Consider the following 26,358-nt stretch of genomic DNA (forward strand, 5'->3'; position numbering starts at 1 on the left):
CCTTGGGATACCTATACTTAGATACATCAGCCAAGAGAAATGAAAGCATGTTTGCACAGAAACTTGTACACGAATATTCAAAGCAGCATTACCAGTAATAGCCAAAGAGTGAAAACAACCCCAATGTTGGTCAACTGATGAATGGATAAACAAAATACGGTGTAGCCACAACTAGGAATGTTTTTCAACAATAAAAAGGTCTGAAGCACGGCTAGAGGCAACAACATGGATGAAACCTCTTCCTAAGTCAGAGAAGCCAGACACAAATGACCAAGTATGATTCCATATGATACAAGGTCTAAAATCATTTGTGCACTTTAACTGGGTGTATATTTACAGTATATGAATTAGATCTCAATAAAGCTGTTCAAAAATCTATACAGGACAAAAATAGCCATGTATAAATTATCTGTAAACCTAGGATTTTTAAACATTAAATCCTAAGATTATACTATCATGGGAAAAAAGACAAATATGAAAGAAACTAACCTACTCAGTACTACTGAAACCTGGACAATGAAAGAATGAGTTAAGGGAAATGGTCTGTGTGGAAATAAGGTAAGATAAAACTTAAAGCAAGAGTTATCTTGTGTGTCTGGTATCATCCAAGGCAGGGAGTGGCCTGGCCAGATACTCACCTATCTCATTCCGTTGGCAGGTGTATCCCTTTAGAAGAGATGAATTAATTATATGATCACACAATGATATTTATCATAAATATCATTTTACAAACTCTACTTGCTCTGATTTCAAACTTACCAGGCCACTTCTCTAATTGTAAACGTCCCACAGACTTATCTGATAGGATTGTGATGATCAGCTGATTCTGGTATATAGTTCATTAGAAATTAGTAAATTAATCCCCCGGTTTAGATTCATCACTTATGATATCGGTTAGTATGAACCAATCCTCATGAGACTTATGAACTTTGGCTGCTTTTAGCAAACTATTTCTCAGCCTACAAAGTTCATGACCAGTGACTCTCAACCATGGGGACATTCCCGAAACAGGATTCCTAAGAGGTTAATCCACTGTATACTTCAGGCAGAGGTGGGGAAAGTAAGGTTCCCTAGCCTCTCCCACCTTTACTGACAATCACGGCTAGATGAAGCCACTGTCATGGATATGGGAGTACATGGTCTTGGGTAGGTTGGCATGCCCTGGACTGAAAGCCTTCCACCAAGATCCTACCAGCCTCTGAGGCCCAGACTGAACAACACCCTAGCCTTCCTCAGTGTACCTCCATCTCAGCTCTAACTTCCATACTTTCAGATCCCCACATTCTATTATGTTATCCAATCTGACCTCGTTTTACAGATGAAATAGTGGGACCCACAGAGCTTAAGAATCTTACCTAAAATCACCCAGCTAATTAATGGCAGAGTAAGAATCCGAACCAGAGTCTTTGGATTCCCAGCCCAATGTTTTATTCATTCGGTAGTGCTGCCTTTGTTTCAGGCCATTTGAATGCACAGCTTGTATTTGAGGAAATTCCCTTACCCCCTGCTGAGAAACCTCCTTCTTATGCCCAAGGCAGCGCTTCAGGCCCTTACAGTATTCTCACAGGCTATTTAACACCCTCATTTATAAGTCAGGTCCCAAGATTTTTTTGAATTTAAAAAAAAATCCTATAAAATTTTATATCTTTATATTCATTGACTATCTCTGCAAGAATACATTAGAAGTCAGTGACAGAATCTGGGGGCGCCTGGGTGGCTCAGTCAGTTAAGTGTGTGACTCTTGATTTCAGCTCAGGTCATGATCTCAGGGTCATGGGATTGAACCCTACATCGGGCTCTGTGCTGGGAGTGGAGCCTGCTTAAGATTTTCTCTCTCCCTCCTCCTCTGTCCCATACCCCTCCCTCAAAAAAAAAAAAAAAAAAAGGAAAAAAAGTCTGGGGCCCCTGGGTGGCTCAGATGGTTAAGCGTCTGCCTTCAGCTCAGGTCATGATCCCAGGATCCTGGGATCCAGTCCCGTGTGGGGCTCCCTGATCAGCAGGGAGTCTGCTTCTCCCTCTGCCTGCCGCTCCCCACTGCTTGTGCTCTCTCTCTAAAAAATAAATAAAATCTTTAAAAAAAAAAAAAGTCAGTGACCGTCTCCAGTAAAGAACTAAGCCAAGTAGATGAAGAGAGACTTTTCATGAAACATCTTTTCAGTATTATTGGAATCCTTACCATATGCTTTTATTGCCCATATAAAAACATAATTTTTAAAAAGCCATGCCATAAAAAGGCCTACAAAATCCCAACATGTATACCATATACCTATCACACAGAGCATTCTCATTGAAAAGAATAAACATTACCAAATATCTGAGCCACCTTTATTTTTTTACACTGTTAGAAAGGATTATTTTACACCCTTCACCTGACAACTTTACAGATAATGTGCGCAGAATGCTAGGTAGGTCCCTGCTTAGAGGCAGCCCGTCCGGTGGAGGAGAATGCTGAGACAGCCACCTATAACTGCTTAGAAGTTTGTTGCCATTTTCCTGCGAGGTTGCGAAAAACTAGATTTGCTTAAAATGTCCCTCAGTCTCTTTATAAAGATTTTATTTATTTATTTTTAGAGAGAGAGAGTGCAGCAGGGGAGGGGCAGAGGGAGAAGGAGAGAGAGAATCCCAAGCAGTCGGCTGAGCACTGGCTCCAAGCAGAGCTCAATCGCACGACCCTGAGATCATGATCTGAACTGAAATCAAGAGTTGGATGCTCAAGTGACTGAGCCACCCAGGTGCCCATCCCTGTCTCTTTAAAGGAAGCCAGGTGGAGGGAGGCTACTGCTGCTATATTAACCTCCCCACTGGTTTCAAGGAAGTCTATCTATAAAAAGCCCTACTGCCAGGCTCCCCCGGGACAGGTCACCCACGCCAGGGTCTCCAGCCTTTGGAACCCAAGCATCCTGGGGATCCCTAAGCCCGTAAGTAGATTTCACTGACACTCGCCAAGATGCGTGAAGGGTGGGCTCTGTACACCTGGCTGCGCGGGCATTCCCACAGGGGCCCACGGACAGGCAAGCTCTGTCCTGTGTGTGTCACCTGGACGCAGGGAGAGCCCGGGGCAGCTGGGGCCCAGAGGCTGGACCCACAGGTCCCTGTCCGCAGTGGCCAGCCCTCTGGGGCCCTTGCAGTGGGGTGGGGGAGGGGGAGAAGCTGTGATGGTCATGTGCCCAGCCAGGTGGCTCCAGACGGCTCTGGACTGTCCATGGCCACTGATGCTGTTATTTAGACCTTTAAGCCACACCTAGGCATCTGGAGCTAGGCGTCTGGAGCCACACCTAGGCGGCTGCTCCTCTCTGCACACACGAGGTGGGCCAGGGGCCTGAGCAGGACAATGGAGGCCATCACAGCCACCTAGAAGCCAGAGGTCTCCTATAGTGGCAAAGACTCACATACAGGGATCCCTGAAGACCACTGGGCAACACTCCCCTTCCAGGCGCAGTTGAGGAGACAGGAGCCCACCAGCTGGTGACTTGAGTGGCAGTGGAACGCAATGACAGCCCCATTAGCACCATTGCCACAAAAGACCTAGAAGGTGCCATGCGGGAGTGGCTATACATGAGTGCGAGCGCCAGAGCCTTCCCAGGGCAGGCATGGCATTCCAACCTGCCAGGGCCTCGCCCTACAGAGGGTGGCCCTGCACATCCCTGCACGCCACGCAGAGACCTCTTTCCCAGTTTTTAAGGATTCCACCTTTAAAGCAACTTATTACACGAGAAGTCCCATTATTCATTCCAACATTAGACAAAACTTTAGAGGTGTCTAGGCACCTACAGAGTCTAGACACTTTGTTAACGATCCTACATAGGTAGACTCAAGCTGTAGGAAGTCCTGAATTAAATAACATGCATATGAAACTGCAAAAAGGAAAGCAATAGATGTTGGATATAGGTTCTAAGCTGACTAACAATGATCATAGCAAATAACGATGTACAACTGTTCATTTATTTCTTCCTTCATTCAGATATTTAGGGAAGGATTAGTATGTGCCCAGCCCTATGCTAGGAACTTCTGATATAATGGTCATCACAAGTAGACTTGGCTCCTGTGCTCATGGTGCTTAGCCCAGTAGAGGAAACAAACATAAATCAAATCACTGAAAAACAGAATTAATATGTAGCTGAAAATTAGGACCTAGTGTTATGAAGAAAATTGTGCTATAAGCAGTTGAGGCTTTAAGCAGCCCAGCAGCATATTCAGATCTACATTTTAGAATAAGAAAAAAATCTTGTACTTAAATGAAATTACAGTGCAGAAATGTAAGGCAGCAGGACCAAATTGCTACATAGAAATACAGTGTTAACATTCTTCTAATTCTTAGGAAAGGTGCCAAGGAATTTTCAGTGATTAGAAATCCAAGGCCAGTGTTATGGCTGTGCTCCTGGAAGCAGTTTGGTCTTGCGGAGCCCAGGGCCTTGGTTCAGCAAATACTACCTCCAGACACTGCTTAGTAACATCAAAGTCTTTTGCTTTCCTGCCTTCTTTCCAGGACCCTGCCAAGACTTCACAGTCAAGACTATCAGCATCAGGGTCAGTATAGCTGTCCACTTATTTCAAAACAGGAGGGAGACTCCTGATTTACTCACCTGATAATTGAGCTTCATCTGTCGAACCTTCATGGTCTCATCTTCAAAGGCACTGTTTAAAAACAAAAAAAGAAAAAGAAAAAAGCATGTAAAGAGAAAATTCTGTTACAACTATGTCAATTTCATCTTTTCCTGTATCTACTCCTTTGGGCTGTTTGGAACCAATGGAAAGCATCCGTGTTTAGATGTTACCCACATCTGCAGGACTTGGCATCCTTAATGCCACACTTATTCCACAGAGGACCTCAGGAGACTGAAGTACCCAAAGAGCAAAACATGATGTAGTGTGGCACGAGAATGGCTCAGTCAGTTAAGTGTCTGACTCCTGATTTCGGCTCAGGTCATGATCTCAAATTTGTGAGATCAAGCCCCACACTGGGCATGGAGCCTGCTCAAGATTCTCTCTCTCTCTATCCCCCTGCCCTAACCCCCCTCAAATAAATAAATAAATCTTAAAAAAAAAAAAAAAAGATGTAGAACACAGACCCTCACGCATGCAGGGATTTTTTTTTTTTAAACCGTATGTTGAGTACTTACTATAGGCCAGGCACAGTGAAGTACTTTACATGCATTATTTTATTAATTCCTCAAAACAACTCTCTGAATTAGGTACTATTATTTTTCACACTTTGAAGCTGGAGAAACAGACTTGGAGGCCCACGCATAAGGTTAAACAGCAGAAACAGACCGTAATCCAGGTCTCTTTCCAGAGTCTAAATTCCACCTAAAATTCATTTGTCTTCTTTTTTGGAGCTAGCTCTAGGGAAGAGAATGAGACTATAAAGGGGCTCAGGGAAGGCTGCTCCCAGATATGTCTAAGTAGCACACTGATAATTCTCAAGTAAAGTTTACTAGAGAAACAGCCAATGCAGGCACATTCTGACACTCCTGTTTGTCCCCCTGAAAGCAGGAAATAAATTTCCCATGTGAAAGTTGCCCTCCCTGTACTCGGAGGTAAAGAAACATCCTTATCACCAGGGATAGAGAATTCAAAGCCTAGAAGTCCGTGTACACAAACTCTGCTTAATTTCTTCACTAATTAGTACCCAGGACTAAGTTTCTTTGTCTTGTTCTTCACAAATTTGTTCTTCACAAATTTATTGTTTCTTTTTCTAAAAGGTATATAAACCACCTGCTTTGGTTATTTCTTAGGCCCATATCTACAAGACCTCCATACATGCAAAATTAAAATTCTTTTTCTCCTGTTAATGTCTTGTGTCAATTTAATTATTAGACCAGTCAAAAGAACCAAGATGGGCAGGGTAAAATATCTCCCCCACCGCAACAACTGTGTATGGTATCTTTTTTTTTTTAAAGATGTATTTATTTGACAGAGACACAGTGAGAGAGGGAACACGAGCAGAGGGAGTGGGAGAGGGAGTAGCAGGCTTCCCACGGAGCAGGGAGCTGGATGCGGGGCTCAATCCCAGGACCCTGGGATCATGACCTGAGCCCAAGGGAGATGCTTAACGACTGAGCCATCCAGGCGCCCCCATTTGTTCTTCTTTTGAACTGGGAAAAGGAGATGACTTATTTTGAACACCCAGCTTTTTTTTTTAAGCATATAATTTATAAGGAAATTAATAAAGGGGAACTGCCAGAGAACCAGAATGTCATCTATATATCTAAGGGATTATTAAATCTGCTTACAGGTTAGTAGGCAGGAGGAGCCTTGGAGATAGTACATAAATTCCAAGTTGCTATGCATTATTAAAATGCATAACACCTTCTAAAATATGTGAAGGTAGTGGTAAACCATTAAGCCATGGATAGATGCTTTGGTATTTTTACCTCAAATGCAGGAAAAGCCATGCTTCCTTTTGTAGCCATGGAATTTGTCTTCTTAAATAGAACCTTGTATTTATAGTTTTTCTGACAGAAGGTTCCCAGTAAAAATTTATAATACAATAATAATTGAGAACCATTTCTGCCTTGTTTCATACTCTACTCTTTCCAAGAATGCTGAGTCACAAAATAAAATCTTAAATTAGAAAATTTTCAAAAATAGGAACAGCTTCTGAGAGAGTTTTTCAAAAGTTCAAAAGGATGTGGAGACAGTAATTTGATTCAGTTTTTGTTGTTTTCTTCCACCAAACAAATCTGTCTCCTGCTCCACGGGAAGCCTGCTTCTCCATCTCCCATTCCCCCTGTTTGTGTTCCCTCTCTCGCTGTGTCTCTCTCTAATAAATAAATAAAATATTTTTAAAAAAGATTTTATTTATTCATTTGAGAGAAAGAGAGAGCACGAGTTGGTGGGGGGAGAGGCAGACTCCCCACTGAGCCGGGAGCCCAATGTGGGGCTCAATCCCAGGACCTGGAGATCATGACCTGAGCCAAAGGCAGATGCTTAACCAATTGAGGCACCCAGGCGCCCCTCAGCTCAGGTCTTGATCTTAGGGTCGTGAGTTTGAGTCCTCTATCGGGTTCTGCTCTGGGTGTAGAACCTACTTAAAAAAAAAAGGGGGGGGGGCAAACAAATAAAAATGTCAGATATGATATACACAGGCCTTGATTCTGTAGGGCCCTAACATTTCTCCTAGATATGTTCCTGCTTCCCTTAGTGTTTTTAATCCTCATTCACATATTTTAAAATCTTAGCTTTATGAATATAGTGCTAGAATTTATTAGTATTCAGTGGATATTAGTATAAATTTGAAAAAATTCTACATAAAACAACTAAGATGTGGCACCTGGGCGACTCAGTTGGTTGAACGTTGGACTCTTGGTTTCAGCTCAGGTCAAGATCTCATTGGTCGTGAGAGCCCGTGAGCCTGTGTGGGGCTCTGCACTCAGCAGGGAATCTGCTTGAAGATTCTCTCTCCCTTTCCCTTTGCCCCTCCCCCTGCACTCTCTCTCTAAAATAAATAAATCTTTTTCTTTTTAAAGAAAATGATTAAGACAAAAAATTATGAATATAAATATATATAGGGAAAAAATTGTGAATATACAGCAATGGGTAACATGGTATAAAAATGCACTGTTATGTACTAGTATTTTCAACAGCTACTGCTATGAATCTTGTTTTTCCTCTACCTCACTCTGCTCTCAACACTGCAAAATCCAGAACTGCAAAATCCCCTGGCATGTAAAAGAAATCATCTTATCCCACCCCCTCACCCCATCCCTACACACACACACACACACACACACACACACACACACACACACACACACACACACACACACACAATGCTAAAACCTCCTCAATCACGGTAAATTCTGACACACAACTTAAGTCCTCAAACATTTCTCTTAAGGCCTCTAATAGTGAGGAAACCAGCTGTATCTTCAATGCCTATCTTGACACCACTTAATTCCTTTCATCAAGCCTGGGCAAACTGAACAGACAATTTAAATAAACAGGTTTTGTTTTGACCTGAACAAAAGAGGCACTAAAAAGATGCTATATAATTGTAACATTTAGATACCTCCTATACATCAAAAGCTATACTTTCTTTGAGCTTTAGTTTTAAATGATAATTTAGCAGAAATAACAGATTTTTATATACTTATATTAATCTGAACTAGAATTTCTAGTCTAACCTGGAATATGATCTTATGAAATTTGCATTTTTTTCCTTTAATATTCTCTACTTCCTTTCAAATGAAGTTGTTTAATAGCAAGCCTAACCAAGGCCGGTAGTAAAGTAACACAAAACAGAAACAGTTCCTACAGAGTAAAAGAAATGGAATTACTGTATTTCCTCCCATTTTTCTCATGGAAAATTTCCTATTTACTTGATACAAACTGGGAAAATCCTAAACATACATCTTAGAAAAACCAATCCAACATTCAAGGGTGGCATATAATTATGCCCGTAGAACACCATTCTCTTGAAGTACTCTCCATTATATATATGTGCATCATATATATATATCATATAGCATAATATATATTTAACATATATAATGCAATGCTCATCACGATAAGTATAGTACCATATCTCTCACCATAGAACATTATTACAACATTTTTGACTATATCCCCTATGCTATACTTTTTATCCTCATGACTTATTTTATTTCTTAAAAGATTTTATTTATTTGAGAGAGAGAATGAAAGAGAGAGCAACAAGAGGGGGGAGGGTCAGAGGGAGAAGCAGACTCCCTGCTGAGCAGGGGCTCCCGATGCGGGACTCGATCCTGGTACTCCAGGATCATGACCTGAGCCGAAGGCAGTTGCTTAACCAACTGAGCCACCCAGGCGCCCTCCTCGTGACTTATTTTATAACAGGATGTTTGTATCTGTTAATGCTCTTCACCTATTCACCCTATTATTTCTTTAATTGAAAGGATTTTTGAGATAATATATGTGTTACAAGAAGATTGTTGGTGCCAATCCTTTTTGTACAATTATTTTTCTTTCTACTGTTTTTCTTCATCGATTATAAAAACAATTCATACCGATTTTATAAATTTTGAAAAAATTTATAAAGAAAATGAAAGTCTCTTTATAATCCTACCATCTTGAGATATAATCCCTGCTAACAAGGAAACAATCTTTACGAGTATTTCTATACATTTGAAATAATATTTATGATTTTTGTACCATTTTAACTCAAGATTATATCATAAGCATCTTTTATGTTATTATATAGGTTTTTGAAATAGAATATTAAATGGCTATCTAATAGTCTATCACACGGACTTTCCATAAATTTTTTTCTTTTTTTATTATGGTAAAGACATGTACCATAAAATGAAACATTTTAACCATTTTTAAGTGGACAGTTCGGTAGTGTTGAGTACATTTACGTTGTTGTTTGCATACAAATTTTTATAGCATCATTATTCACAAGAGCCCAAAAGTAGAAACCTCTCAAGTGTCCATCAACTAATGAACAAGTAAACAAAATCTGGTTTATCTACTTAATGAAGTATTAAATCAGCCATAAAAAGGAGTAGGTACTGAAACATGGGAGAACCTGGAAAACATTATGCTACATGAAAGAAGCCAATCAACAAAAGACCACACATACTGTATGATTCTGGTCTTTTTAAAAATTTTATTTATTTATTTGACAAAGAAGGAGCGAGAGAGAGAACGAGCAGGCGGAGGGGCAGGCAGAGGGAGAGGGAGAAGCAGACTTCCTGCAGAGCAAGGAGCCTGATGCAGGGCTCGATCCCAGGACCCTGGGACCATGACCTGAGCCCAAGGGAGATGCTTAACAACGGAGCCACCCAGAACCCCCTATATGATTCCATTTTCATGAAATGTCCAGAATAGGCAAATTTATAAAGGCAGAAAGATTAGTGATTGCTTAGGGTCTTGGAGGGATGAAAGTTGGGGGATGATAGCTAAAGGGCATGGGATAGCTTTTTGAAGTGATGAAAATGTCCTAAAATTAACTGTGGTGATGGCTGCACACTTTAGTGAATATACTAATAACCAGTGAAGTGTGTATAATTTAAAGGGGCGTATTGTATGGTATAGGAATACATTGCAATAAAGCTGTTATTATAAAAATGAGTCTATACTAATTCTAAAAAAAAATGGCATAACAAAGATCTTTTTTTTTTTATAAGATTTTATTTATTTAGTTGACAGAGAGAGACACAGCGAGAGAGGGAACACAAGCAGGGGGAGTGGGAGAGGGAGAAGCAGGCTTCCCGCTAAGCAGGGAGCCCGATGCGGGGCTCGATCTGTTACAGAATGCCAACTAATAAATACAGAATGAATAGAAGTAGAATATCATGACTTTATAACCACCATATTAATAATTGACTCTTGCAAGAAACATTGATGGATCCTATAACCACTGAGTGAAGCAGGATATTCAACACAATCTCAAGTATCTCCCCCACAGATTATATTAATTACAAAGAGGAAAAGGTAACATTACAATGAGGAAATCTGGCAGACATCACCTTAACCAAATGAAGGGATACAGCAACTATGATGGGACAGACCGACATATGGTATTCCCTGATGTGAGGTACTGAAAAGAATACAATATAATGTATGCAACATTCCTGCCAATAATGTTTGTCTTAAATCTATTCAAGAGGAAACAAACCAAATGGAGGGAAATTCTGCAAGACAACTCTCATGATTCTTCAGAAACATCCTTATCAAGAGAGATGAAAAAAATAGTTCTAGGTTAGAGTGGAGGAGATTTAAGAGATTTCTGGCAAGAAAATATAACACAGGGTCACCTGGGTGGCTCAGTCGGTTAAGTGTCCGCCTTCGGCTCAGGTCATGATACCAGGGTCCTGGGATCGAGCCCCGCATCGGGCTACCTGCTCGGCCAGGAGCCTGCTTCTCCCTCTCCCTCTGCCCCCCTCCCCCTTGCTTGTGATCTCTCTGTGTCAAATAAATAAATAAAATCTTTAAAAAAAAAGAAAATATAACACATAACCCTTGAATTATGGATCAAAACATACAGTAAAGACTATTATGGGTGCACTGAGGATATCTATGAACAGCACATTAGACAAGGGTATTAGTATATTAATGTGAAGTGTCCCACACGTGATAATAGTATTGTGGTCATACAGGAGTGTGAATAAGGTAGAAATAACGAGGGAACAGGAACAGGGTAGTATGAGTATCCATGAGTCCATAATTATACAGATAAATAATGAATAAATGAATAAATAAACTAAAAAAAGGTAAAAAGCTCTTCCTTACAGAATAAAAAATCCAATTAAAAAAGATAAAAGGAGAGGCACCTAGGTGGCTCAGTCATTAAGTGACTGCCTTCAGCTCAGGTCATGATGCCAGCATCCTGGGATTGAGCCCCACATCGGTTCCCTGCTCAGCAGGGAGCCTGCTTCTCCCTCTCCCACTCCCTGCTTGTGTTCCTTCTCTCACTGTCTCTCTCTGTCAAATAAATAAAATCTTTAAAAAAATAAAATAAAAAAGATAAAAGGAATGATGGAAATAGAAAGTCACCAAGGGCAAACACCACAGTAATAATTATTGCAGGCAAGAATCACCAGTGGATGCTAAAATTAGCGGGTGAAAATATGATGAGAAACAGGATATTTGCATAGTGTCAAAGTATCTGCCCACAAGATAATTACTGATTCCAACGGAAAAAAATAGTAACTTTATAGTGGAAAAACCTGGAAGACAGCACCTTAACTAAGGGATTAAGATTAACATCACCAGTAAGAAGACACATCATGCTCCTCCTGATATGATGTGCCAAGAAAGGCACAGAATCATGTTGGTGGTATTATTTTTTTTTTTTAAGATTTTATTTATTTATTTGAGAGAGAGAGCACAAGCAGGGGGAGGGGTAGAAGGAGAGGAAGAAGCAGACTCTCCATTGAGCAGGGAGCCCCACATGGGGCTCAATCCCAGGACCCTGGGATCATGACCCAAGCTAAAGGCAGACACTTAACCGACTGAGCCACCCAGGCGCCCATGTTGGTGGTATTCTTGCCAAAAATGCACAGCCTTAATTTAAACATAGCAAACAGCAGAGGAACCCAAACTGAGAAACACGCTAACAAAAGAAATGGCCAGTACTCTTCAAAAGTCTGAAGATCAAAAGGGATGAAGGGGAGTGGGAGGTACGGCTTCCAGTTAGGGGATGAATAAGTCACGGGGATGAAAGGTACAGCATAGGGAATGTAGTCAATGGTACTGTAACAGCCTTGTATGGTGACAGATGGGAGCTATGCTTGTGGTGAGCAGAGCACAGAGTTGTTGAATCACTATATTGTACACCTGAAACTAATGGAACACTGTGTGTCAACTATACTTTGACTTTTAAAAAAGCCTCAGGATCAGAAAAGGCAAAGACTGAGACACTACCCAGGCTGGAGAAGGTTGGAGAAGACTAAAGAAACATGACAACTAAGTAGACTACGGGATCCTGGATTTGGATCCCAAACTATTAAGAGACATTAGTGGGAAAACTGGCAAAACTTCCAAAAAGATGGGGCACCTGGGTAGCTGAGTCGCTAAGCATCTGCCTTCGGCTCAGGTCATGATCCCAGGGTCCTGGGATCGAGCCCCCAGTTGGGCTCCCTGCTCAGCGGGAAGCCTGCTTCTCCCTCTCCCACTCCCCGTGCTTGTGTTCCTCTCTCGCTGTCTCTCTGTCAAATAAATAAATAAAATCTTGGAAAAAAAAAAAAAACTCCAAAAAGACCTGTGGATTAGTTAATGGTACTGAATCAGTATTAATGTCCTGGTTTTGGTAACTTACTATGGTTAAGTAAGATATCAACATTAGGGGAAACTTGGTCAAGGAATTCTCTTATATTTTTACAACTTTTTTGTACATCTAATTTAAAAGATTGTTTAATGTGAGATAATAAAAAATAATGTTAATAAGCAGTGACTCTAGGTACAGGGCATAGGTTATCAATTTACTTTTCTTGCTAGATTTCAGCATATTAAAATTTTTTCAAAATAAGAAATTAGAGGGAAAAAACAAGAAAACAGACATTTTGTGTAATGCACATTTCAGGGTACACTTAAAAATCCACATGCCCTTTAATCTAGCACCTAATTTACACACACAGTATTTCTAAGGAATGGAGATGGTATGGAACAATAACAAAATTTACCCAAGATAAATCTGAGACACTTAGAGCCTACTTGAAAACATTACTCACTGAATTGCTAGTCTAGAGCTGGACCCAACAGACCATGTTGCCAAATAGTTTGAAGCATTTAATAACGTATCAATGACCTAGTAGATTCTAGGATCACTCTGCACTTTTAACATTCCTGTCAAGTTCTCTCAGCGTGCAAAAAAAAAAAAAGTAATAAATTTTTCGAACACAAAGTCCATTGCCGCTGTCCAGTCAGGGAAGGCTTCTTGCTGCCTCCTACACGATACCAGATAATCAGGATGCTGTAATCAGCACTTAGCTGCAATTTGGCCAGTGATGCAGGAGGCTAAACAGGCTCCTTCTGTGGTACTGGAGGGAGTAAACAACACCCTTGCCAGAAACGCAGCAGGCTGACTTGCAAAACTGAAGGCTGTGAGCAGTCCGTGGCTTTTCTCATAGTAACTTGAGTGAGCACTTCCTTTGCTGATTATAATATTGCTTCATAATATCACAAATGATACTTTTTAGTCTCAGGAATTAGTTAAGAAAGAAGGAGGGGCGCCTGGGTGGCGCAGTCATTAAGCGTCTGCCTTCGGCTCAGGTCATGATCCTGGGGTCCTGGGAAGCCTCCTTCTCCCTCTCTCACTCCCGCTCGCCCTGCTTGTGTTCCCTCTCTCGCTGTGTCTCTCTCTGTCAAATAAATAAATAAAATCTTTAAAAAAAAAAAAAGGAGAAGGAAAGGCTTACCCTATTTTATTTTAATAAATGCAATAAATGCCAATGTGGATTGAGAAAGGGGACAACTTAGAAGGCAATTTCATACTTGTTTTAGTTAGAGGCATTCATAATTGTAAATCTTTAGTCATTAGCTGCCTGTACAGAGTTACAATAAAAACAATTTATGAAAATCTGGTTCAACTCTATCAGGAACAAATGTACTATGTGTGCAAAAGAATTATTAAAAAGGTGATATTACAGGAAAGATGAAGGAAAAAAGGTTTAGTAACTGAAGACAAGTAATTACATAAAGCAATGTAATTTTTAAATTCTTAAATCTAGCCAGTTATTCATACTTAATCAAAGATTTGACTCCCACTTCTGGGCGAAAAACTGTAGGTTTGATTATGCCTTTTACTTAAATACACATACTAAAAATCAATAAAATCAACAAATTGGACTTCATTAAAAAAAAACTTTTAGTGAGACTACATCAAGGTAAAAAGTTTCTGCACAGCAAAGGAAACAAACAGAATGAAAAAGTAACCTATTGAATGGAAGGAAATATTTGCAAATCATATAGCTGATAAGAGGTTAAAATCCAAAATAAATAAAGAACTCGTACAATAGCAAAAAAAACCCCCAATAATCTGATTTGAAAGTAGGCAGAAGATCTGAATACACATTTTTCCAAAGACGGACAGATGGCCAACAGGTACGTGAAAAAGTGCTCAATATCATTGATCATCAGCAAAATGCAAATGAACACCACAGTGAGATATCACCTCACACCTGTCAGAATGGCTAGTATCAAAAAGACAAGAGGGGTGCCTAGGTGGCTCAGTTGGTTAAGCAGCTGCCTTCAGTTCAGGTCATGACCCCACGGTCTTGGGATCAAGCCCAGTGGCAGGCTCCCTGCTAGGCGGGGAGCCTGCTTCTCCTTCTGCCCCGCTTGTGCGCGCTCTCTCTCTCTCAAATAATAAAATCTTTTTTTTTTTAAGATTTTATTTATTTATTTGACAGAGAGAGAGACACAGCGAGAGAGGGAACACAAGCAGGGGGAGTGGGAGAGGGAGAAGCAGGCTTCCCGCTGAGCAGGGAGCCCGATGCGGGGCTCGATCCCAGGACCCTGGGACCATGACCTGAGCTGAAGGCAGACGCCTAATCTTAAAAAAAAAAAAAAAAAAAAGACAAGAAATAACAAGTGTTGTTGAGGATGTGGAGAAAATGGAACCCTTGTGCACTGCTCGTGAGAATGTAAATTGGTGCAGCCACTATGGAAAACAGTATGGAGGTTCCTTAAAAAATTAAAAATAGAGCCCGGGTAGCTCAGTTGGTTAAGCATCTGCCTTTGGCTCAGGTCATGATCCCAGGGTTCTGAGATGGAGCCCCATGTCAGGCTCCTGGCTCAGTGGGGAGTCTGCTTCTCCCGCTCCCTCTACCCCTCCCCTTGACTTGTTCTCTCTCTCTCAAATAAATAAATCAAAATATTTTTAAAATTAAAAATAGAGCTTCCATATGATCCAATAATTCTATTTCTGGGTATTTATCTGAAAAAGAAAAGCCTTAACTTGAAAAGATACGTGCACCCCATGGTCACTGCAGCATTATTTACAATAGCCAAATAGTAAATCAGAGAAAACACAAATACTGTATTATCTCACTTATCTGTGGCATCTAAAACAAACAAACAAAATAAAAAAAACAAGCTGATAGATAGAACAGACTGGTGGTTGCCAGAGGCAGATGGGGACTAGGCAAAATGGGTGAAGGGGATCAAAGGGTTATAAAATAAATAAATTATAAAATAAGTAAGTCATGGAGATGTAATGCATGGTTAATAATAATGCATTGCATATTGGAAAGTTGCTAAGAGAGATCTTTAAAGCATTCATCACAAGAAAAAACAAATTTTGTAACTATATGGTTATGAACATCAACTACACTTAGTGTGATCATTTCACAATACATACAAATATTGAATCATTATGCTGTACACCTGAAACTAATGTTATATATCAATTATACCTCAATAAAAAATATTTTCTCCTCACCTGGGGCTTTTGTTCTGCAAAAGATATTCTTACGAAATTTAAAGGGCCAGCCTCAGATGAGAAAATATTTGCAAAATACATATCTAACACAGGATTTATATTTAAAATCAAAAGTAGTCTTATCAGTTTACTAAGAAGACAACCCAGGGCGCCTGGGTGGCTCAGTTGGTTAAGCAGCTGCCTTTGGCTCAGGTCATGATCCTGGAGTCCCGGGATCGAGTCCCGCATCGGGCTCCCTGCTCAGCAGGGAGTCTGCTTCTCCCTCTGACCCTCTTCCCTCTCGTGCTTTCTATCTCTCATTCTCTCTCTCTCTCAAATAAATAAATAAAATCTTTAAAAAAAAAAAAGAAGACAACCCAATTAAAAATTGGACAAAAGGTTTCAACATTGATTTCACAAAAGAAGAAATATGAATGGTCAATAAGTACAAGGAAAGATGCTCAATATGATGAGTCATTACAAAAATGCATATTAAAACCACAATGAAATATCAATACATAACCAATGGAAAGGCTAGAAATTAAAGACTGACCATCAGTGTTGGTGAGGGTGTAAAGCAACTTGAACTCACATGGCTGGCCAACCAGCAGGTATATGCAAAATGCGCAACCACTTTCAGGTACTTTCTTTAAAATGTCAAACATATACCAACTATTTGATCCAAGCACTCCACTCCGAAATTTACCTAAGATATCATGAAGGCATATGTCCACAAAAACAAAAACAAAAAACAAAACTATCTATGGATGTTCATAGCAGCTTTATTTTTTTTTAGCAGCTTTATTTGTATTAGCCAAAACGTGAAAACAACCCAAATGTCCATCATCGGATGAATAGATAAATTTTATGAGGGATACTATCTGGCAATAAACAGGAAAAAACTATTGATACACACGACAAAATGGATGAATACCAACATCATTCTGCTAAGTACAAGAGAACACACCCAAGATGACACTTATGTAAAATTCTAAAGATACAAACTAATCAGTAGTAACAAAAAGCAGTGGGTATCTGAGAGTAAGGAAGGATGGAGGGGCGCCTGGGTGGCTCAGTTGGTTAATCGACTGCCTTCGGCTCAGGTCATGATCCTGGAGTCCCGGGATCGAGTCCCACATCGGGCTCCCTGCTGAGCAGGGAGTCTGCTTCTCCCTGTGAACCTCTTGCCTCTCATGCTCTCTATCTCATTCTCTCTCTCTCTCAAATAAATAAATAAAATCTTTAAAAAAAAAAAAAAGAAGGAAAGATGGATTATAAAGGGGCAAAAGGAAACTTTGGGGTTCATTATCTTGACTGTAGTGATGGTTTCACAGGGGTATACAGGTGTCAAAACTCATCAACAGGTACAGTTCAAATGTGGGGTTTGATGTATGTCAATTATAAATCTATTTTTTAAATCCACCTACAAAGGGGGTTAAACAAGTAAATAATTCAGTCCAGTTCCAAGTACAGCATGAGTGTCAATATAATGTTAAACCAATGCAAACTATATATATTAAGCTTTTGCAAACTATAATGATGGAAAATCTCCAACAGGGGTGCCTCGGTGGCTCAATCGTTAGGCATCTGCCTTCGGCTCAGGTCATGATCCCAGGGTCCTGGGATCAAGCCCCGCATCAGGCTCCTTTCTCTGTGGGAGGCCTGCTTCTCCCTCTCCTACTCCCCTTGCTTGTGTTCCTGCTCTATTTCTCTAAATAAATAAAATCTTAAAAAAAAGAAAAGAAAAATCTCCAACACATTAAATGTTAAATATAACTCCAATGTGTTCCCATGCACATACTTCGGGCCTTTTATAAATATTTGGAAATAAAGATCTAAGATCAGGCTTGCCTCAAAAATATGTACAATAAATAAGCATGCAAGTTGGAGGGGTGCCTACTGGCTCAGTTGGAAGAGCATGTGACTCTTGATCTCAAGGTCATGAGTTCAAGCCCCATATTGGGTTGTAGAGATTACTTAAATAAACAAACTTAAAAAAAATTTTTTTAAGTATGTAAGTTGGAGAATAAAACATATCATATGAATTAGGTTTCAGCTACTCTGTTACTCCTCTCCCAAGAGGGCCCAAGGGCCACAGAGTTCTTTCCTTAGGTGAGGTAACAATTTGAGAATTCTCATCCTCCTCTCCAACTGTACTCATAAAAATACACATGCTCCATCTCTCTTCCTATCACAGAGGAAGATGTTCCTCTACATAAAGTGAACTCTGATACTGGTGAACTGATTCTGGCCCCTGTTTCCCCAGAATTACAATGAATACTACTCCTCTATCTTCAGGCTTTCCATCTCTAGTAGTTTCTTTCCTCGGCTCATAATAATTCTTTAAAAAGCTACCTTCCTAGACTTTATCTATCTATAAAGCTATTAATCAATCTCCACTTCCCATCATCAGCACATAACTTCAGGATAATCAACACTTGCTGTCACTATTTCAACTATACTTCACTTCTCAACTCATTGCAGTCTGGCTTTATTCCCTCATTCTCCTGAAACTCATCCTCTAATTGCCAAAAATAGTAGTTTGTTTTCACCTTGCATTCCTGCTTGACTTGCCTGAAGTACTTGACAAAAAATAACCACCAGCTCCTTACTGAAACTCTCTCTCTTGTTTTCTTGAAAACTCCTTAGTTCTACTCTTACCTAGCTGCTCCTCTCACTAAATTCAGTCAGCAACTATTAAGCATGCCCTACATACCAGGCACTGAGGTAGCACTAAGGATACAGGAATGAACAAGGAATTAGCTTCAGCCTCCACAATACTTACACCCCTTTACTTTCCGTCCTCTTCCATTGACCATTATTGTAGTCAGGGTTACATGCTGATCTACAGGCCTGTCCTATGTCATTTATCTATTGCCATGACTGATAACCCCAAATCTTTATCTCTGGCAGCCACACTAAACTCGGCCCTAATATCTAGTTGACCTCAAACCAAGCACACAAGGGGCAGACTCCAAGCAATCCTGGCAAGACTAAAAACCAAACTGAGATTTCAGCTGCTGCCTTCCAGCCCAGTTTGCAGTTAAAGAGATCAAATAACTGATCTACCTTTAAACAAACCAACCGAAAAAAAAAAAAAAAATCAAGTCTTCGTGGGAAAATAACAGAATCCAGAGTCTTTACAATGTACCATGCATAATGTTCAGTACACAATAAAAAATTATTCCATATCCAAAGAAACAGGAAAAATTTGACATATCAGTAGATATTATCCAATCTGAAGAACAGGGAAGAAAACTTTTTTAAAACATGAAGAGAGAGGAACGATTTTCTGGATAAAAAAATAACTTAAGAGGCGCCTGGGTGGCTCAGTCATTAAGCATCTGCCTTCAGCTTGGGTCATGATCCCAGGGTCCTGGGATCAAGCCCTGCATCGGGCTCCCTGCTCGGCGGGAAGCCTGCTTCTCCCTCTCCCATTCACCCTGCTTGTGTTCCCTCTCTCGCTGTGTCTCTCTCTGTCAAATAAATAAAATCTTTTTTTTTAAGATTTTATTTTTTATTTATTTGGCAGAGAGAACAAGTAGGCAGAGAGGCAGGCAGAGGGAGAGGGAGAAGCAGGCTCCCCGCTGAGCAGGGAGCCTGATGCAGGGCTCGATCCCAGGACCCTGGGATTATGACCTGAGCCGAAGGCAGCTGCTTAACCGACTGAGCCACCAAGGCAACCCATCAAATAAATAAAATCTTAAAAAAAAATTTTTTTTAAGTATATCCCTGCCTTAGTAAAAGGGCCTAGCCTATGCTTCGCTTCTTGACTTAGGAATCTTGTGGTAAGCGTTAGTTATTACACTGAGCTCTCGTATCAGTGTTCCACAGCCTATAAAAGTGCTATGGAGTAATGCTTTTTAAATAAAACATACATATTGACTAAATAACTAAATATCTTTGTACAGCTTCACAATAACTCTGTGATAAATGAAACATCTCTTTAAAAATGTCATTGTAAAAAGAATTTTCTCTATGGGAATAAATGACCTGCCATTGAATAAACAGCTCCTGAAAATCTAAAACAAACAAACAAAAAAAACCCCCACACACCCCTAAGTTCAAGTCTCACTTTTTCTATGAAAAAGTCCTCAATTTCTCCATAATAATTTCCTCTGTTCTACTTCAACAGTGCTTTGAACATTTCTAAATTATACTTATCCTGAATATCCTGATGGTATGTTTGTATCAGTTTCCTATCCATTTGAACAGTAACATTCCCAAAAACTGTTGACAGTGAAAGAGTAAGAACTTTATTATTCAATGTGACTTAGCACACAAACACACATATAATACAAATGCACACATACACATGTATAGCTGATCTTTTAAAATATTAAAAAAAAACTTTACAGAAAAAAATCCCAATATACTACAAACTCTCACATCACAATCAATTTCTAATTCTTGTCAGTACCTTCATATACTTTTTTCCTTTTTCTCAAACTGAGTTTGCATTAATTTTTTAAGTTATCATATGGTAAAACTGACTTTTTAAGTGCACTATAAATTCAACACATGCACAGATTTGCTGTGAACACTCCAAAAACTCATTTTGGTCTTTTTTTTTTTCAATTATTTTATCTATGTATGTGTCTCCTTTTATTGACAAAATTCATATACATATCATATCTTGATGGTTAACGTGTCCTACCCCACTGGTAAGATGGACTTGTTCCCTCTGTTAAATGTAGAACTTCTTCTTTTGTGTCACTATAGAACAGCAATGAGTATCTTTATTCTTCAAAGTGGAATTTTCAAGTCAAAAGTTATAAACTATACTATTATGAGTCCTTGCCTATAATTCTTCTGAATTGTTTTTCCCCCAAAATAGAACTTTATAAATTTACATTGCTACCAGCAAGTTAAAAACCTATTTCTCTATGCTCTGGCCAATTTGGGATGTTACCTCTGTTAGGTTAATGATATAGTAAAGTAACTTAAGGGGTGCCTCGGTGGTGCAGTTGGTTAAATGCCAACTCTTTGCTTTGGCTCAGGTTCTGATCTCACCATCCTGATCTCAAGTGAAATCAAACCCCATGCTGGACTCTGCACTGGGCATGAAGTCTGCTAGATTCTCTCTCCTTCTCCCTCTGCCCCTCTTGCTCATGCTCACTAACCCCTCTCTCTCTAAAATAAAATAAATAAATCTTAAAAAAAAAAAGTAACTTAAAGTCGTTTACTTGCATGTTTTTAATTACTAAGGGAAAGGACTCTTTTACCACAGAATGAATAACTATTCCACCTGATACACATAATTGATCTACAACTGGGAAACAAACGTCTGTAATTCAAATAAAAGTCATACAAGCAAAGTTAGACAAGAAAAGATACAAAAGAAGTTTAACTTGACTACCCTCTACTGTCTACAGAATCAAAGTTCACAATATCTTTTTTTTTTTAAGATTTTATTTATTTATTTGACAGAGAGAGACAGTGAGAGCAGGAACACAAGCAGGGGGAGTGGGAGAGGGAGAAGCAGGCTTCCCACTAAGCAGGGAGCCCGATGTGGAACTTGATCCCAGGACCCTGGGATCATGACCTGAGCCTAAGGCAGACGCTTAACGACTGAGCCACCCAGGCGCCCTCAAAGTTCACAATATCTAAAGTACAATGATCCTCACTCAGATTTTTAAATTTAAAGTATATTTTTTCTGGAGCACCTGGGTGGCTCAGTCGTTAAGCGTCTGCCTTTAGCTCAGGTCATGATCCCAGAGTCCTGGGATCAAACACCGCATGGGGCTCTCTACTCATCGGGGAATCTGCTTCTCCTCCCACTCCCCCTGCTTGTGTTCCCTCTCTTGTTGTGTCTCTCTCTGTCAAATAAATACATAAAATCTTTAAAAAAAAAAAGGAAATTTTTTCTTAGAAAAGTAATTTACTCCCATCAGAAAAATTAAAAAGTAAATTAAAATATACTACATAATAATAATGCATTATTTTTTCCAAGTCATACATTGTAAACTTTTTCCTTCATTTTTATAAGCACAATTTTTAGTGGCGGCATAATATTTTATCAATACCAATTTATTCCCCTATTGTTGGATATTTATGTTGTTACTAATTTATTTATTTTTTATTTCATACTAGTTTATTATTTCTCATATGCTTCTGCACTCACTAATTCATCCACTTCTGAAGGATTACTGAGTGATATCTTCATCAGCCAACCGTCTTCATAACAAGATTTGTTGGCAAGTCCCGGATTTTCTGCAAAAGCTTCATTAATTTATTTCTCCTGATAGAGGAGAATAGAGCTCACTAGCAGCTTTCATACTTTTCAAAGCACCAAACTCACATTGTTTGTTCAATTTTGTCCCAACTTCAGACTACAGTAAACAACATCACAACATCTCCCAAAGCTTCCTGTGCAAAATTGCTGATTCCCACTGTTCCAATACCATTTTCTCTTGTTATTCATTCATGCTTGTATGTGAATTTATGCACGCGTAGCAGAGGAGACTGCAGGCAGCTTTGCGATTGTCATTCCGTCCCTGCCCCCCCCACCCCCCTCCCCGCACCCTCCCACAGTGCCGCCCCGGGCACCCAACTGGGCGCCTGCCCTCCGTGCCGCCCCCCCAGGCCAGAGCAGGCAGCGTGCGCCCTCCGCACTCTGGCTGCACACCACAGCCCTCACACTCTGCAGCGCTCATAGTTGTTGTTAATTTAATAACAAAAAGTGTTATAGATTTATATCCAGAAGAAATTAGCACATATGCCTACAAAAAGAGTTGTACAAGAATGTTCATAAAGCCAAAAGCTAGAATCACATGTCTAAGACCAGAAGAACAACAACAAAAAAACAAATTGTGGTATAGTCATTCAATGTAATATTACTCAGCAGTAAAAAGAACTGGTAATATACATAAACGACATGGTTAAATCTCAAAAACATTATGCTGATTGAAAACAGCCTTACATGGGGGCGCCTGGGTGGCTCAGTCGGTTAAGTGTCTGTCTTTGGCTCAGGTCATGAACCCAGAGTCCTGAGATTGAGCCCCAGGCCTGGATCCCTGCTCAGTGGGGAACCTCTTTCTCCCTCTCCTCCCTGCTCCTGCTGGCTCTTGTTATCTCTGTCTCCCTTTCTCTCTCAAACAAATAAATAAAATCTTAAAAAAGAAAAAAGAAAAGAGCCTTGCATGAAAGAGTATATACTGTATGGTTTCACTTATATTAGTTCAAGAACCACCAAAAGCATCTATGGTGATAGAAATCAGAATAATGGTTACCATTGCGGGGTGGAGGGTAGAGGAAAGATAAAATTTGAAAGAGGCACAAGGAAACTTTCTGGGTGATAGAAATGTTCTATAGCTGCATCATAGGGATATATATAAACGTAAAATAGTCCTTGAACTGTACACTTAAAATGTGTATTTTACTGTATAGAGATTATACCTCATTAATAAATAAATAAAACAAATTTAAATAAAGCTTATATCTGCATTTCAAGGTTTCTTTTTGAGACAGATTCCCAGAAATAGGATTACTAAGGGTAGACCTAAATCCTTTTTGGAATGAGAAGACTGGTCAAAGGGTATGACTAGTTGTTTGCCAAATTAACTTCCCAAACAAACTACATCAATTCATACTTCCACCAGCAGTATGATCAGTGCTGATCATACATAAAATGGAAATTATCTCTCTTGGTAGTCCACATTTAGATTAACCTGCTCAAGGTTATAAAAAATTATTTAGTGTCCAAAGTCTCTCTTCAATAATTTAAATCCTTTGCTTGTTTGATATACTGGAGTCATATTCTGAATAAATTCTTATAATTTAGTTATCCCTTGACCATATGTATTCTAACACCACAGATATTTTAACTTTGCCTTTTAAAATAGTTTTAAATTTAACCATCTTGTTCTTTTTTAAGTCTACTACAAGTTTCCTCACAATTCTCCTTAAAAGTAAAAACAAACTATAATATTAATATGAACCCCAACCAATAATATTAATATGAACTCAAAGCCTAACAACAACAGAAATACAATAATAAACTCATGTCATTGAGGTAAAAGGAAAGGAAAAGGTTCTATTTGCTAGGGAGAGTGCTTAGGCCTTTATACATATAAATCTTACTATTCATTTGAACCACGTAAGGTTGCTATTATTTTACTTATTTTATAGATGAAAAAAGGTGGCTCCAGGAGATTAAGTAATTTACTAAGCCAAGCTTAAGGTCACATAAATTAGAAAAAACAAAACCAAATTTTTATACAAATATATAAGACACCAAAGTCCCTGTTCTTTCCCTCTGTAACCCTGCTTCTCAAAAACAGGCACACATCAACAAAAGAAACAAAAACAATTGATGTATAGTATAAAAAGCATTGGACAAAATTCAAGATCCTTTCAAGATAAAAACAGTTAATAGAATAGAAATAGAAAGAAACTACCTCCACATAATAAAAGTCATATATGAAAAGTCTACAGCAAACATAATACACAATGGTGATAAACTGAAAGCATTTCCTCTAAGATCAGGAACAAGGCAAAGATTTTTCTATGGGAAAACACCCTAAATGCCAAACAACCAATTCATACCAACATTCAGAACATTAATACAGTTATAAATTGGGGAACTATCTGTATCCTTATAAAGACGTCTCAAGTACCAAAGTTGGGGCTTAAAAAGATTGTCCTAGGCTATAATGGCAATATAGTCCATCCAGACAGCATCAGCATTTTACAGCAAGGACAGGGTGCTAACGTAACAGTAACAGTAATTCTAATAGATTTGAAAACAGAATAAGTAGACAGGAGAGAAGAGGGTCTCTTCTCCACTCTACTACTGATTTACTGAGTTATTTCCACAATCTTTCAAAACGTCCATTTTCTTACTAATAAGAGAAACATAAAAACATGGGTCTCTTATTTAACTAGCTAAGTTTATATACTAAGTATATAAAAATAAATTTTAAAGGTGGCAAATTGTTGTGGTAACCTCAAAAAGTAACCAAGTTTACTACTTCCCACATGGACAAGTAAAGAGAATACAAGCAAAAGAAGAACAGATATTAGAATTTGGGGTAGCCGTCCCTTTTTTGTTGTTGTTGTTCCTCTGTTACCTGTGCAATAATTAATATCTGGGGGGAAAATATTAGAAAAAGGAAGTTTACAATTTCCTATATCCTATGATACATATGTGAGAATCTTGCTGGGAAGCCTATGTAAGTGTCACCACTTAGTGATACTGAACCTCACTGACCAACAAGAACAATGCAGTTGCAGCTCTGCCAACTAGGAAATTACGATAGAAAAGCAGAGACCAAGGCAACTGGGTGGCTCAGTCGGTTAAGCATCTGCCTTCAATTCAGGTCATGATCCTAGTGATTGAGCCCCACATAGGCCTCCCTGCTAAGCCGGGAGCCTGCTTCTCCCTCTCCCCCTGCCTGTACTCTCTCACTCTCTCATATAAAGAAATAAGGAAATAAATACGAAAATACAATCTTTAAAAAAGAAAAGAAAAGCGGAGGGGAGGTGAAAAACAATGTCAACTGAGAGAAAATATTTACAAAACACATATCTGATAAAGGAGTCCTACCCAAAATATATAAAGAACTCTTAAAACTCAACAATAAGGGATGCCTGGATGGCTCAGCCGTTAAGCATCTGCCTTCGGCTCAGGTCATGATCCCAGGGTCCTGGGATCGAGCCCTGTATGGGGCTCCCTGCTCAGCGGGAAGCCTGCTTCTCCCTCTCCCACTCCCCCTGCTTGTGTTCCCTCTCTTGCTGTGTCTCTCTCTGTCAAATAAATAAATAAAAAATCTTAAAAAACAAAAACCTCAACAAGAAAACAAGCCAATAAAAAATGGGCAAATGATCTAAACAGACTCCTCACCAAAGAAGATATACAGATGGCAAATAAGCATAGGAAAAGATGTTCTACATCATATGCCATTACAGAACGGCAAATGAAAAAAAGAAAAAAACAATGAGTTACCACTACATACCTATTAGAATGGCTAAAATCCAAAACACTGACAATACCAAATGCTGGCAAAGATGTGGAACAATAAGAAATCTCATTTATTGCTGGAGGAAATGTAAAACATGGCACAGCAACTATGGAAGACAGTTTGGCAGTTTCTTACAAAACCAAATCTACTCTCATCATAGGATCCAGCAGTTGTGTTCCTTAATATTTACCCAAAAAGCTGAAACCTTTTGTCCACACAAAAACTTGCACATGAATATTTTTATTATGGTTATAACGGCTTTATTCATAATTGCCAAAAGCTGGAATTGCCAAAACCAAGATGTCCTTCAATAGGTGGATGGATAAACAAACTGTGGTACATCCATACCATGAAATATTATTCAGTGATAAAAGAAAAGAGCTATCAAGCCACACACACACACAAGACATGGAGAAACCTTAAAGATATACTGATAAGTGAAAGAAATTCAATCTAAAATAGCTGTATATACTGTATGATTCCAGCTACATAACATTCTGGAAAAGGCAACACTCTAGAAATAGTAAAAACAGACCTAGAGGGGTATAGTCC

The 26,358-nt window shown here is 39.2% G+C and overlaps 1 protein-coding gene across 2 annotated transcripts in view; it reads right to left on the reverse strand.

The window, feature by feature from the left end:
• TULP3 (TUB like protein 3) overlaps positions 1-26,358 on the reverse strand; it is a 57,179-nt gene that overhangs the window by 15,440 nt on the left and 15,381 nt on the right. For both annotated transcript variants that reach the window (XM_027595165.2, XM_027595164.1), the window contains exon 2: positions 4,584-4,635. In XM_027595165.2, coding sequence (XP_027450966.1) covers positions 4,584-4,616 — 33 coding nt within the window. In that variant the 5' untranslated portion in view covers positions 4,617-4,635. The remainder of the gene's footprint in view (positions 1-4,583; positions 4,636-26,358) is intronic.

This window comes from Zalophus californianus, chromosome 9 (genome assembly GCF_009762305.2).
Source record: "Zalophus californianus isolate mZalCal1 chromosome 9, mZalCal1.pri.v2, whole genome shotgun sequence".
In the NCBI taxonomy this organism is placed as follows: domain Eukaryota; kingdom Metazoa; phylum Chordata; class Mammalia; order Carnivora; family Otariidae; genus Zalophus; species Zalophus californianus.